This window comes from Quercus suber, unplaced genomic scaffold (genome assembly GCF_002906115.3).
Source record: "Quercus suber isolate HL8 unplaced genomic scaffold, Cork oak 2.0 scaffold_3A:, whole genome shotgun sequence".
NCBI lineage: Eukaryota > Viridiplantae > Streptophyta > Magnoliopsida > Fagales > Fagaceae > Quercus > Quercus suber.
Genome location: NW_027071808.1, coordinates 152231 through 166907, shown reverse-complemented (window position 1 = coordinate 166907; position 14677 = coordinate 152231). Strand labels below are relative to the sequence as shown.

General features: G+C 34.3%; 2 protein-coding genes across 2 annotated transcripts; one reads left to right on the top strand and one right to left on the bottom strand.

Moving 5' to 3' along the window:
* Positions 1-474: 474 nt before the first annotated feature.
* On the top strand, positions 475-3144 carry LOC112037381 (pentatricopeptide repeat-containing protein At1g20230). Its single transcript, XM_024070192.2, has one exon. The coding sequence runs from the start codon at positions 681-683 to the stop codon at positions 2982-2984; it is 2304 nt and encodes a 767-aa protein (XP_023925960.2). The 5' UTR covers positions 475-680; the 3' UTR covers positions 2985-3144.
* Positions 3145-4703: 1559 nt separating this feature from the next.
* LOC112037333 (secretory carrier-associated membrane protein 4-like) lies at positions 4704-13944 on the bottom strand. Its single transcript, XM_024070144.2, has 12 exons — positions 13749-13944; positions 11438-11551; positions 11281-11343; positions 10999-11032; positions 10775-10897; positions 10383-10445; positions 10191-10284; positions 9006-9051; positions 8850-8917; positions 8191-8239; positions 6582-6647; positions 4704-4978 (listed from the first exon to the last, which is right to left on the bottom strand). Exons 1-12 carry the CDS (start codon positions 13806-13808, stop codon positions 4946-4948), a joined length of 813 nt encoding a protein of 270 aa, XP_023925912.2. The 5' UTR covers positions 13809-13944; the 3' UTR covers positions 4704-4945.
* Positions 13945-14677: the final 733 nt, after the last annotated feature.

Genomic DNA, 14677 nt, shown 5'->3' with positions numbered 1-14677 from the left:
TTGTATTGACAAAATTGCATTTGGTTGGGTGATGGACAAGTGAGAAGATAGAAGATTTTAGTTTTCTCGTGGTGTTGGGTTGGATAGGTGGAAAAATGAGGAGATTGAAAACTTTTTTATTTGATTAAGAATAAAAATAATATAATAGGTTATATAAATTTACTCTCATACTTTTATTTGATAAAAAAAAGTAACACAAAAAATGTCTAAAAGGTGGGGTAGGCTTACAGATATAACAATTAATAATAATAAATGATTATTTAATTGAAATAGAAGGCAGAATATATATATGATTTTTTTGATGAGTTAATGCAAATGCTCTGAGACTTTTAACGTGAAGGAATTTTGCAAAGAAAAACGATTCGTACAGTACAGAAATTGCAACCAACCCCCATTAATTAATTAATACTATCAATATCAATATTGGGGTTCGTACAGTACAGAAATTGCAAATTGGACAGACAGAGGAACTGAGGAATGTTTCTTTCTTTTTTTTGGAAAATAATATGTATCAAGTAAATATTCATCAAAAAACATATATACAAGTATAACAACACTTGAAGATGATTTCTTATTATTTTCTAGACTAGAAGAATGATTCATCTTCTAAGAGTCCAAGTTTACCGTTTCGTTTGCGTAAGAAATTTATCAAAATATTGGGAACGAAAAGCAGCAAGCAAATGACGAAGCAGCAGCAAGCTCTGAGGAATGTGTTGGACAAATTTCCCCATTCAAATATACATATAATCCTCCAATGCCTCAGTTCGACTACTACTACTACTGCTAGTACATGCCATGCACGACAGGCTCATGCCCACATCCTCAAAACTGGCCTATCCAACCATGCTAATCTCACCACCAAGCTCCTCTCTCTCTACGCCAACAACCATTGCTTCCATGAGGCCAGCCTCATCCTTGACTCCGTCTCCGACCCCAACGTCTTTACCTTCTCTACTCTCATCCATGCCTATTCAAAACTCAGTCGCTTTGCTGATGCGCTCCGACTTTTTTCTCGTATGATATCCCATGCCCGCCTTCTGCCTGATGCTCATGTTTTCCCTAGTGTCTTCAAGGCTTGTGCTGGACTACGGGCCTTCAAACTCGGCCAACAGGTTCATAGCTTTGCATCCGTATCTGGGTTTGCTTTCGATTCTCTTGTCCAATCCTCTTTGCTTCATCTCTATCTCAAATGTGACCGTCTTAGAGATGCCCACAATTTGTTTGATAAAATTGCCCAACGGGATGTTGTTACATGGAGTGCTTTGATTGCTAGTTATTCAAGACGTGGATGTATACATGAGGTGGAACAGCTCTTTTATGAGATGAGGTCTATGGGCGTGGAACCCAACTTAGTGTCTTGGAATGGTATGATTGCCGGTTTTAACCATAGTGGGTCATATAATGAGGCGGTTTTCATGTTCCAAAAAATGCATTTTGAAGGCTTCCACCCTGACGGGTCTAGTATTTCTAGTGTTCTGCCAGCTATAGGAAACCTAGAGGATTTAGTTTTGGGGATCCAAATTCATGATTATGTGATCAAGCAGGGTTTCAATTCGGACAAGTGTGTGGTCACCGCACTTATTGATATGTATGGCAAGTGTGCCTGCACCTTAGAAATGTCGCAAGTTTTTCATGAAATAAATGAAATGGACGTAGGTGCTTGCAATGCATTCATTACAGGTCTCTCGCGAAATGGTCAAGTTAACGATGCACTGGAGGTATTCCGGCAATTCAAAGGCCAAGGGATGGAATTGAATGTTATTTCTTGGACATCAATGATCGGCAGTTGTTCTCAAAATGGGAAAGACATGGAAGCTTTAGAACTTTTCAGAGAGATGCAAGTTGTGGGAGTGAAGCCAAACTCCGTGACAATTCCTTGCTTGCTTCCAGCTTGTGGCAATATTGCAGCACTAATGCATGGGAAGGCAGCCCATTGCTTCTCTCTTAGAAGGGGATTCTCTAATGATGTGTATGTAGGTAGTGCATTAATTGACATGTATGCAAACTGTGGAAAAATCCAATTGTCTCGGCTTTGTTTTGAGAAAATGCCCACAAAAAATTTGGTGTGCTGGAATGCAATTATGGGTGGATATGCAATGCACGGAAAGGCTAAGGAAACTATGGAAACATTTAACTTGATGCAGACTAATGGACAGAAGCCTGATTTTATCAGCTTCACTTGTGTATTATCTGCATGCAGCCAGAATGGCCTTACTGAAGAAGGGTGGTATTACTTTAATAGCATCTCACAAGAGCATGATATGGAAGCTAGGATGGAGCATTATGCTTGCATGGTAACACTTCTTGGTCGGGTAGGAAAACTTGAAGAGGCTTATTCTATGATTAAGACTATGCCTTTTGAACCTGACGCTTGTGTTTGGGGAGCTTTGCTTAGTTCTTGTAGAGTTCACAGTAATGTGACTTTAGGTGAGATTGCTGCGAGAGAACTCTTTAAGTTAGAACCAAGTAATCCAGGGAATTACATACTTCTATCAAACATTTATGCTTCCGAGGGCAAGTGGATTGAAGTGGATAAAGTGAGGAATATGATGAAGAGTTTAGGTTTGCGGAAGAATCCTGGCTGCAGTTGGATTGAGTTAAAGAACAAGGTACACATGCTACTTGCAGGAGACAAGTCACATCCTCAAATAGACCAAATTATTGAAAAGTTGGATAAATTGAGCATGGAGATGAAAAAATTAGGTTACTCTCCTAATACTGACTTTGTTCTCCAAGATGTGGAGGAACAGGACAAGGAGCAGATTTTATGTGGACACAGTGAGAAGTTAGCAGTAGTTTTTGGGCTTTTGAACACTAGTCTGGGTTCTCCTCTTCGGGTCATTAAGAATCTCAGAATATGTGGTGACTGCCATGCTGTTATAAAATTTATCTCCAACTTTGAAGGGAGGGAGATTTCTGTAAGGGACACAAATCGGTTTCATCATTTCAAAGATGGAGTTTGTTCTTGTGGGGATTATTGGTAGATTGATGAAACGGTTAATTGGGGAAAGCCATCTTTACTATTCAAAATAATATTAATATGTATCATATTCAAAACATTGTCATTCTATTGCTTCAGTCCACAAATTTGTATTGACACTAAATTAGTGTCAAAATAGCATTTCTCCTCTGCTGTACACCATTCATTCATTCTTTCATTCATGTTCTTGAACTCTATTTTCCATTCTATTCTAGTTTAACCTTGCAAAAATCAGAATGTAACATGAGTAAATAAGGGAGCATAGGACAATGTAAAGAAACAATTTTAGCATCAGATAAAAGAATGCAACATTTAATAGCTGTCTGAATTTTAACTTTCTGCAACACCATTCTAAGAATATATGACACAAGGCCATTCCTTATTACTTCCTCTCTTTTTTTTGTTGGTAAATAGCTATAATGGGGGTGAGGGAATTTGAACTCTAGATGTCTCTATTGAAACACCGCGAGATGGCAACCGATTGAGCTACAACTTAAATACTCTTTTGGTGCTTTTGGAGGGAATAATTCTGCTTTCAAATGCACTCATTTCCAACTTCAATGTATAGATCCTATTCAACTAACAAAACTACATTAAAGTAAAATAAGTGTGCACTTCATGAACATATATACATGTTCTTATTGTAATAGACTAATAGTAAGCGGGTTCATTGGGTTTATCTAGGGATATTGGCTTATATAGAAAGTGTGGACTAACATCTTGCTGGTCACTTGATTTGGTTGAATTTCAAGTTGGTGAGATTGCAAAAATATTTTTTTTAATATGCTGATTTTCCTAGGCAAGTTTTTAAGTGAAAACAAACAAATACATTCTTTATTTTTAATATATTTTTTCCTTGGCTGTTTTCTTAGCATGTATCATGAGTAAGGAGTTGGTTGATATGATTATCATAATATGTTCTAGCTAGATGCTTATATCGCAAGTTCGCATACGGTTCCTTAGCTGTTTTCTTAGCATGTATCGTTAGTAAGAAGTCCTAGTACTAGAATTTTAAAAAGTTCTAACATTAGGTGGAATAGGATTTTTTTTTTTTTTTGGCAATTATGTTTTATTTTTTTTTTTTTTTTTTTTGCCAATTATGTTTTCAAAAAAGGATTCAGTCTTTTTCCTTAGACTTTCCAGTTTGTTTGCAGAAAGCATGCACGTCTATGTATGGCCAATTCTATTACAACAATTGGAACACCGATCTTGACATGAAAATCTTTGGTCAGATGCTTAAGTCCACGGTCAATAAGAACATCGCCATCACATGAAGAACAAGTATTGTATGTGTAAAAAGGTTTTGAAGCCAAAAGTCTACAGATGATGAAAGCCATATTTTATGAGCGCCTGAGATGACAAAGAGACGCTGGCCATTGTGTTTCTCTAGTTAGATTGAAAGAACCCTAGTGGAGAAGTGGAATAATTAGCAAATTCTTTTGATGTATACATTTTCTAACAGAAGAAAGTTATTTTGCTAAGATACATATCTTTTTCTCTATCACACAGTTAAAAGTATTTTTTATTTTATATAGTTTAATGTTTAAAAAGGAGATATTTGTTTATACACGTGGAAAACTTTAGCAAGTTGTGATTCTACATAACCGGGTCTCTCTTTTTATTGTTTTTAGAGTCAACCTAGATTCTTCTACTTCTTTTTTTTCACATACCCGGAAATAGAATTGGATGCCAAAGTTATTTTTGATTCTTTAAATTCTAAAAATTCTAAATCAATTGGTAACAATCTATTATTATTTGGAAATATAATTAATAAACTAATTGAATCAAGAAAAGCCACGTTCTCTTTCTCACATACTCTCTTTCCTCACCACTTCCTTTCTCTCCCTAAACTCAAACCACTTTACCTACTAGAATATTGATCTTTGAATTTTATTCACAATCACAATGAAACAAACAATGAATACACTAAGCCATGTTGACAAGCAGCAACCCCAGAATCACATCTCACTTGCTCCCCCTGAAGTACATGTAGATTTTCTGCACAAACCAAAGAACAAACAGGAGACGAACTGTGTCATAGAAAGAGAAAAGGAAGAAGAGACTATAAAATTCAGCAATGTGCATAATAAGTACCCTGCATGCCTGTTCCCAAGAATACAATCTAAACATTGATAATTAAGTTGCATATATGCAGACAACCTTCAATGATTTCTTGAAGCACTCTTAAATGCTAATAATATTTTCTTCAGGGACTATAAAATGGTACTTGTTTCAGATAAAGTAGAGATCCGGGGAATATAACATGGTACTTATTCAGATAAGTAGAGTTTCAGGACTACTCAACCAATGAATTGTATAATCTTGGTACATTTCATAGTACAAAGTGTCCAATCTGACTATAGAAATCAAACCCAAGACCTCTTGAGATCCATAAGATCTTGGTTTTGAAACTTCTAGCAAGTATATTGAGGTCATCCCCAAGGGATTTTTTCCCTGTAATTACTGTGCGTGTGTGTGTGTGATACAAAGGGAATACATACACCTAAGAAAATGGTCAAGTGTTCAAAGAGTTATGGACAGCCTCTTTAGCAATTAATAAATAAAATCATTAATGATTTAAATATTACAACCTCATAATCAGTCTATTATTGGGAAAGGCATATGCATAAACTGGTGTGTCCAATCAGACAAATCAGTAAGAACATCCTTCACCTAGGAATATCCATACTTTCCATCACAGTCTCAATCAAATCTACCATCAATAACAAACCAAAACTTAGGAAACCCTTCTGCTTCATTTTCCTATTTTGACAAAGACATTGCAAGGAAGAACATCAGAAGCATTTCAGTGATGCTGCACCAATGCTGCTAGACATTAAACTCTCTCAACAACAACAACAACAAAATCACCATAATCCAGGTCCCAAGGAATGATTTTCATCACAACAATGTTTATTTTCATATTTAAGGTTCAATTGAGCAATGTCTCCAATTAAACCTCTCTCCAAGGCCACAATTATGCCAACTTCCAACAGCAACTTACAATATTCAACAAGCCTTAAAAGGAACTCTCTTCAAAATGTCAAAGTCCACAGAAGAAATTCTTATCATGAAGCATCTCTCATTCTGAAGTGTTTCTATTCTATCACAATTTTTATCTATTCATATCAACTAAATCCATACTACAAATGAAATATCATAAGCAGGATAAAAAATAAAAATAAAAAAAAATAAATAAAAAGGGGGCAGAGGGGGATCAACATATACCCTTAATGCATGTCTATTGCAATTCAGAGTTACATGAATCAACAATTTAAATCAGTTGATTTACATTCACATATGTAAGGCACCACGTTTTCTACTTTTATTGATGCTGTCCACAACAAGTACAGCAGCAAAGGTGGTAAAGAAACTAAAATAGAGCAAAGTGCAAACAGAAAAAAGAAAAGAGAACAACATATGCCACGACAAGTGAAGAAATTAATTAGGATTGTATCTGAACCCAGAGAGAGAAAGGGTATACACAACACTCTCACAGAAGGAAGGGATGAGATATATAAATTCTTAATTAAATAAATTAGGGGCCACCACAATCACTTTTATTACTTTAAAAAGAGAATGCATATAATCTGAATCTGACCTGAAGTACCCATAAGCTTAGAAGTGACTCCAAGCAAAACAAGCCAAAGCCAACTAAGTAGAATATCTGCAGTGAAAATAAACGTTAGAGAAACCAAATGCTCAGTCAAATAACATACAAGAGAGAACAAGTTAATGTTCTGCTGTTAATCACATCTTATGTCCAAATGAAGTGAATGTAAGCACGGACCTCTGACTATGTTCCTAATAGCATTTTTGGTCTTCATTGTTCAAGGCCATAAGAGGGCAAATTTGCTTTTCAGAGAGAAGGCATCAAAAAGCAAGCATTATAGAAGCCTATAACTCTAACCATATTTTTTACTGGTAAGGTACACAAGCACTAATCGGGTCTTGAATCAGACACCTTACCCTCCATCCCATAATTGTGCAAAGAGTAAGTGTCATTTGAGTTAGAGCTCATGGGCCTCTTACCATGTGTTGTAACTAAAAGTACCAGAGGCCGTTTCAGTTTGTTAGAGAAATGAGATATTTCGATAACGTTTAGTATAGTCATACCTTTCCCTCCTATTTTTGTTTTATGCCATCCTTATGATTAATTTCATTTTGAGCCTTCCACATTTCCATGTGCCAAATATAATTTACTTTAAATTTTAATTAATTTTGTTTCTTTATTCAAGAGATACGTAGTATATATTTTTATTGGACTTATTTGGTTAAAGTTTGACATATTCAATGGAACACGGGCTTAAAATTTTAAACACTCTTAATAAATTATTTGGGTTTAACTTATTCAAATTTTACAGTTTCAACTTTGATCTCTCTCTCTCTCTCAATTTTAATATCTCTTCCTCTCGGATCTACAGTTTCATTCTTCAAACAAAAATGAAATTTCAGTTTAGTATGCATTTATAATATAATTCATTGTTTTAACATTTTGATTCCCTTTCAAGATCTTTTCAAAGGGAATACAAAAAATACAATCATCTCCCTCACGTTTTCTAAAATTAACCATGCCATAGGATTCTGTCCATAAATAAATAAATTGAAAATCCATATCATTTTTTGACAAAAGATTAGCATCATGCTTTATGGTACAAGGAACCCATAACCCACTAGACAGAGTTGAGTTGGCATAGAAGAATTCATGCAGTCAATCCCATTCTATTGGGAATAGGACTGAGTTGAGTTGAGTATTTTTACTTATTTTTAAGTTGAGCTGGATATTGGCATTATGGTTCATTTTGAGGGGGAGGGGAAAGAATGTGGTACATATAGGGGACATAGAGAACAAATTTGAGTGTCTCAAAATTACAGAAAAAGTTTACAGGACTCTCATAATAGCAATACTTTCAACACATATGGGGAATCTAAATAATATTTAGAAATAAGGGCAAGGCCATGTACTTTCGATAAAATCTAAGGCAGGCTGAAGTATTGTATCCTTTTTCAAACTACATAACACTTAAATATGGAACTCGACAAAAGAGAAAACTTCTACTCCTACCATCATATTTCTGAACAAGAGAAAAATGAATACACAAACATTTCATTGACCATTGTCCTACTAAACCATAAGAACATCTTCATGACTGAAATTTTAGTGGCAAAAAGTAAAAGCCAAAATGACATGAATACGTTAAAAAACTTACCCCAATCAATGCATGGTCAGAGAAGACATCAATTGCTGCAAGGATTCCCCTGAATCACAAAAACAAGAATGAAAAAATTATATTAGTAGGTTCTGATGCATAGGCCAGAAACAACTGAAACGTGATCATAACAATTGTTGCAAGACCCTATGCTCATCAACAAGCCTAAATTGATTTAGAAAGATACTATGGAAGTTACAAAAAAGTTGAACATTGTACTCTACATGCTACAATTTCTTAATGATTGACATTAGTTCACTGCTTTATATAAATCAATAATCTGTGAAAGAACCTTCAACAAAATAATCCAATTCCTTACACAGAAAGATGATCAAGGCCCTTAAAATCCCATAGCAGAATCCAGTTCCCATACTATTTACCTTACCTAATGGTCAGTGTAAAGGATCTTATTCTCAGCAAGAACAAGTTATTTAATGATTTACATTTTTTTTTTTCTGAGAGATTATTGACTACAAATTCACATATGTCTACCGGTCACTAAACATGTGTGAGACAACAACTAAAGTGCTTGAACTATTTTCTTTTTTACTCAATGCTCTTTCAAAACATACAACATAACAAATATATTTGTAAGCTTTAGTAATGGCAATCAACCACTTCAAACTTTAATTCTAATAGCTCAAGATACTAGTACTTACGTCAATGACTTCCCATGAAAGACGATTGGGGGTGCAATAGCAGCAAAAATACAAAAACCGATATGAAGCTGCATTGTGCCAGATTAATCAATAGACAGAAAAATAAGCCACCTATTCATGAGAAGCATAGCTAAGACAGAATTATATATCACATACCAGATAGAACAAGAAAAACCAGCTGAAATTCAAGGCACTGTCTGTCCTGTAATTGGAAACAAAGCAATTTTCAACACCCATCAGCACACATAATATGACATTTTTTTATGCTATCACTACAGAAACTCTTTCAAATACAAAAATAAATGAATATCTTTCCTCTAATAGGTTAATGTAAGAGCTTTCTCTCACCAGTTAAACAATAAATGTAACATTGATGCCACCCAAACAAGCAGGTGCCACTAGCTATACAACATACATGCATGTACAAAGGCACACGTGCACAAAAACACTGAAGCCTTGTTTGGATTCCTTTTTTTCATCGCTCAATTTCTGTCACTCATTACTCATCACTCACTACTCATCACTTAAAATACCCTCCCTGTTTGGCACCATCACTCAATATTTTTCACACTATTTGTGGGCTCCATACCTGTCAATTGGTGCTGTTTTTTTTTTTTTTTTTTTTTTTTTTTTTTTTCAGTACCCAAACTCACCGAACCCAGAAATAAATAAATAAATAATAAATAATAAATAAAATAAAAACCCAAACTCACCGAACCCAGTGGAAGAAGAAGAGAAGAAAAAAAGGAAACCCAGAAACCCAAACCTAGTGAAAGAAGAAGGAAAAAAAAAAAAAACCCAGAAACCGCACGCAGTGAAGGAAGAAGAAGCCACCTAGTGTGAAAGGAAAAAGAAAAAAAAAAAGAAGATGAAGAAACGCACGCACCGAACCCAGCAAAGAAAAAAAAGAGAGAGAGAGAGATGGTTAAAAGTTGCGGCTGAGTTGACAGTGGGTCCCTCCATGTAATATTATTTACGGAAATGCCATTGAAAACAGAGTTATAGAAACTGAAAACAGCTAAAATGTGTTTTCAGTTTCCATAACTCATCACTCAAAAATCAAAGAATTGAGTGATGGAAACAAGGACTGAAAACTAAGCCAAACAAAAAAAAAAAATTGTGGGACCCACACGATTTGGATGATGAAAACAGAAAACTGAGTGATATCACTCAAAACTCATCCCATCCAAACAACACCTGAGATGCACACAGGAACACACCCAAAAAAGAATAAAGGGGGAGGAGTTGGGGGGCTAAGGTCACTGAAATCCTTCTCTTTCTCTTCAACTTAAGATAGCCTACAAGAAAACCTTCTCTTTCTCTACATTACGAAATACTAACCTCATAGCACGATAGAGAGGCCGATACCACAGCACATACGAAAGTGGGCATCCAAGTAGAGCATAGATTGTTGCAAGGAAAAAAATTTTGACACCTGCACAAAGTGGAGCTTATGAGAAGATCCAAATTACATTGAAACCAATGCCTATTATATCTTGAATGCAGAAACAACATTGAAAAAGAGAAGCTCACCCCCGCCTTTGATCCAGCATGCAATCACGGCGATTAAATTAAAAACAAGACAAAGAACTATACCTGCACAAACAGTACTACAAGAGTATCAGATATTGCAGAAGGATTTTACAGTGAGACTTTTTAAATCAAGATTACAGCAAGCAAAACAAAACTGAAAACCTAACATGGATAATTCTCATCTAAAATAAAATTTAGACCTTTTTTTTCCTTCTTAAATTTCAGTAGCCAATTCTCCAAGGGACCAAGTGAAGACGCCTAAATTAAAGAAACTATACTCCACAAAGAGCTCCATATCATTATATTTATCGAGATTAAAAAAAAATCCTGAGCAGAACCAACTTACACAAGTAATATAATGTAAAATGTTTTACATATATGATCTCTCATACCTAACCAACTTGCAAAAGCCAAATATTGCAGCCTTTGTGCATGGACTGGTATTTCGTTGGCTATATCATGATGAATTATGGGGAAAAATGGAGGCCAATTTCGATTATCATTGGGAACACCAGCTGATATAAAATTTAAAAAAAAAAAAAAAAAAGAGTTTAGAAAACAGCAAAACAAGTTCACAAAAATACATTAAGTTGTAGGTTGTGACCTCATAGTTTACCTTGAGCAACAGCATCTTCTCTCCGCTTTATTTCCTGTGGAAGGCAGTTAAAGAGTACAATGAAAAACAGAATCAAAGGCAAAGAATATATTCTATTTAAGAGTAAGAATAACCAATACAATCATTTCCAGTAGGCATCACATATTGTAACTAATTCATTGTTATGTAAAGAAACAAAATCCCCATTTCTAGGAATTAACAGAAGTGGTTTTCAATGTAGAAAAATAAATAATAAAAATTCAATTCTAGACAAGTACTCAATCATGGAATTGCAATGCAAACCTTTTCCCTCCTTTTGAGATCTGCTTCCCAAGATGCAAGCTCTTTCTCTTTGGTCTTAGAATCCTACAAAAACCATACCATCAAGAACATAACTCAGCTCTCTCAAAAATATCAAAGAACAGAAAAGGAATAGAAAAGGAAATAGCAACTTCACTACATTCATTGTATCCAATGGTATATCCACTGTTGCATCATGTTTCTGCCCAAAGCCTAGGGTTTCAGACCCCAAAGGTGGAATGTGTGGCTTTGATCTGGGACCAGCAGCTCCATTCTTCAAAGGTTCCCAATCGTTAATCAATGACACAATGAATAAATGACAAATAAAGAAATGTTCAACATTCAAATATGCGTGTGCACGTGCTAGTATTGCATGGAGACGGTAGATCATCTTTACTTATATTTTATGGTTGCATATGATTTGCGGAACTTTGTTTTTTAGATCCTTTAAATCTCACTAATAAACATGATTGATCTTATGTTTGGCTGAACAAATTGTGCGGGTAAGCACACTTAAGATATTTGGAACATGATTCCATTATGTTTGAAGTTGACCATTTAGGGGGAATGCAATCGGCATACATTTAACAATGCAAAGAGTAGGGGGAATAAGTTGTTAGCAAATTTTGCTAGCTCCTTATTTGATTGGTCTTGCACATTGGGTTTTACAAATAGTGATACTATTGCAACGTTTTTTGAGTTGTTGTACATAATTCTCTCTCTGTAATGCTTTAGGCTCCTTCATGTCTATTATACATGAAGTAGTCTTTTTTAAATAAAATCATTCTTTCCTATAAAAAAAAGTTATAAAGTTTTATTTAAATATAAATTTTTAAATAATAATAATAATAAGCAGCTCAAGCAATACAATGCATTGCATTCCATTGCAATCTCCAGATTCATGAAGGCAAAAAAGTACAACATGTCAAAATAACTACAAGATCACCACAATACTAATAATCATCAAATCCATCAAAAGATCATTGATATCCTATGATTTCAATCCAAACTTTAAACTTTCATGACAAGTAGAAACCTGTGGGATTGTATGAAGCTTTTGTTTGGCTCAGATATAGGGGAATTCAGGTTCAAAAAAGACTTACTTTATCAATAAATTGAAATTAGAACCTATCAGAACTCTGCCCACCCCCCTCAATTCCTATTACTGAAGCCCAAGTGGATTATGGTTCACATACACAAAATCAAAGCAATAGATTTTGCTCATTTTCTCTTTTTTGGGGGTGGGGAGGGGGAGTGTTATCACCTACGCTATTAATTTAGTTCTTGTACAAATCCTAGCGACCGTGTATTTTAACATGACTAATGGGACTAGCGGGGGTTCATTGGTTGATCCCCAAGCAAGTTGTTGACATTCTATTTGAGTGGCAGGTCTAATTTGATCGACGTAAAAGTTCCTGAGGTTGGAATATAGCGCCGATACCACAAATATGGCAGGAGAGCAACAATCAAAGTATAAAGTAGTGAAGCTCTCCCTTATGAATTGCAATGATGAAATCATCTTGTTTGAGCGGTCTTGCACCCGACCCTTGGCCCAAAAAGATTAACTTCTGGTCGTAATTTCATTTCACATGCAAGTCTTCACTCATTCTTGGTCACCAAAAAAGAACCTCTAGTAGTAATTTGTAATTCATGCAACTCCTTAGGGGAACTTTCCTTACACACAATGTGTCCTCTATTTTCTTATTAATTTGGTTTGGATGCCCTTGGGGAATTTATTAATAGACCATTTTAAGAAAATTTTAATATCACTTTTATGAGAAATATAAAAGTTTGTTACTTTTTTCTTTTTTCCATAATAAATTTCTAAAAATACTTCACAACATTTCCCTTATTAATTATAAAAAAAATTAAAAAATTAAAAAACTTAATAATTGCATTTGTCAATACTTTCCAAATTTTCATTATTATTTTTTTTTTTTTGGTGGAAAGGGAAAGGGAAATTTTTCATGAAAATTCTTGACTCATTATATTAGCGCAATTAAAAAAAGCCGTAAAAAATATTTTCCAAATTTTAAAGAATTCAAATTGAATAATGCTAGAGATACAAATTATTTTACAGCTGATGTGGTGAGTGATTATTGGTAAATAAAAAAGTAATATTAAAATTCTTGAAATTAAGCATTAAAAACAGTGAAAACCATGTCAGAAATTACAAACTTCTTTAAATGAGTTTCCTTTTCAGTCAAATTTTAAAAAAATTATTTTTCCAATTTAAAGTTAAACCGACAGTTTCAGTTTCAGTTTCAGATCCAGAAGTAACCCAAATGGAGTATTTAAATAAATACCAAATAAATCAAACAATACCGTGCTAAACTAATCTGAGTGATCAAACAACAAGGTCTAAAAATAGTATACAATTATTAAGAGATAAAAAAACAACGAGGGCAGATCTGAGAAAAAAGTGAAAAATATTTGAAAGTTAAGAGATATAAGAGAGAGAAAATAATTACCGCGAAAGGATTAACCACTTCTTCCTCGTCAAACGGATTCGGGTCGTGGTGCCGATTCATCTTCAGATCCCTAATTTTTGCAGAGAAATGCTCCGAAATTTCAGATTTTTTTGATTTTACACAGTCACTGAGAGAGAGAGACAGACAGACGGTGTGAGACTCGGTGTAGTGGGTGTGAAAAATAAAATTTTTTGCTTCTCTGCTACGCGGGATAAGTTTTAGAATTTTTTTTGCATTTGCCCTCCGAGTTTTCTATATTTACGTCCATTGCCCTTACTTTGCTTGTTTTCAAATTACAATTGCATGTTTCTCTCTGACGTGGCAAATTATTACTTGCTACACAAGGTTTTAGCATAGCATGAGATGAGTTTAAAATTCTTCATTTAAATTCAAAATATGATCTAAATTAAATTCATTACAATTACAGTTAGGTGATTGAATCTAATTTGAAAACACTTAATTTATTACACCTACAATATATAAGTATTTTACACGTCATAAGTTCCAAATTTCCAATTAGTTTATCTCGTAAAATTGATACCCTAAATTTGAAATAGTGTTGACTTAACTTTTATTGTAACTAACCTCTAAGCACAATGGAGAGAGATAGAGGGAGATAAAGGTTCCAACTTAATAATTATATCAATCACAATCTTCTTTATTTTCATGAATCTACTATTATGTCGTTTAAAAATAAATTTATTAAATTTTATGGTAATTAAATAATGTGACAATTTGTATATGGTTAAATGTTTAAAAATTCATTGTTAAAAAATAATGTAATAGTTCATATGTTTTCTTTCACGAATATGCCCCTTACCTGACTTTTGGTTGGTTCATAATTATCCATCAAATGGCAGATGAGTTTTTGAAAAAGGATTGCGTTGTGAATTTTTACCATATTTTATTTCTAATTGGGATCCGACTGT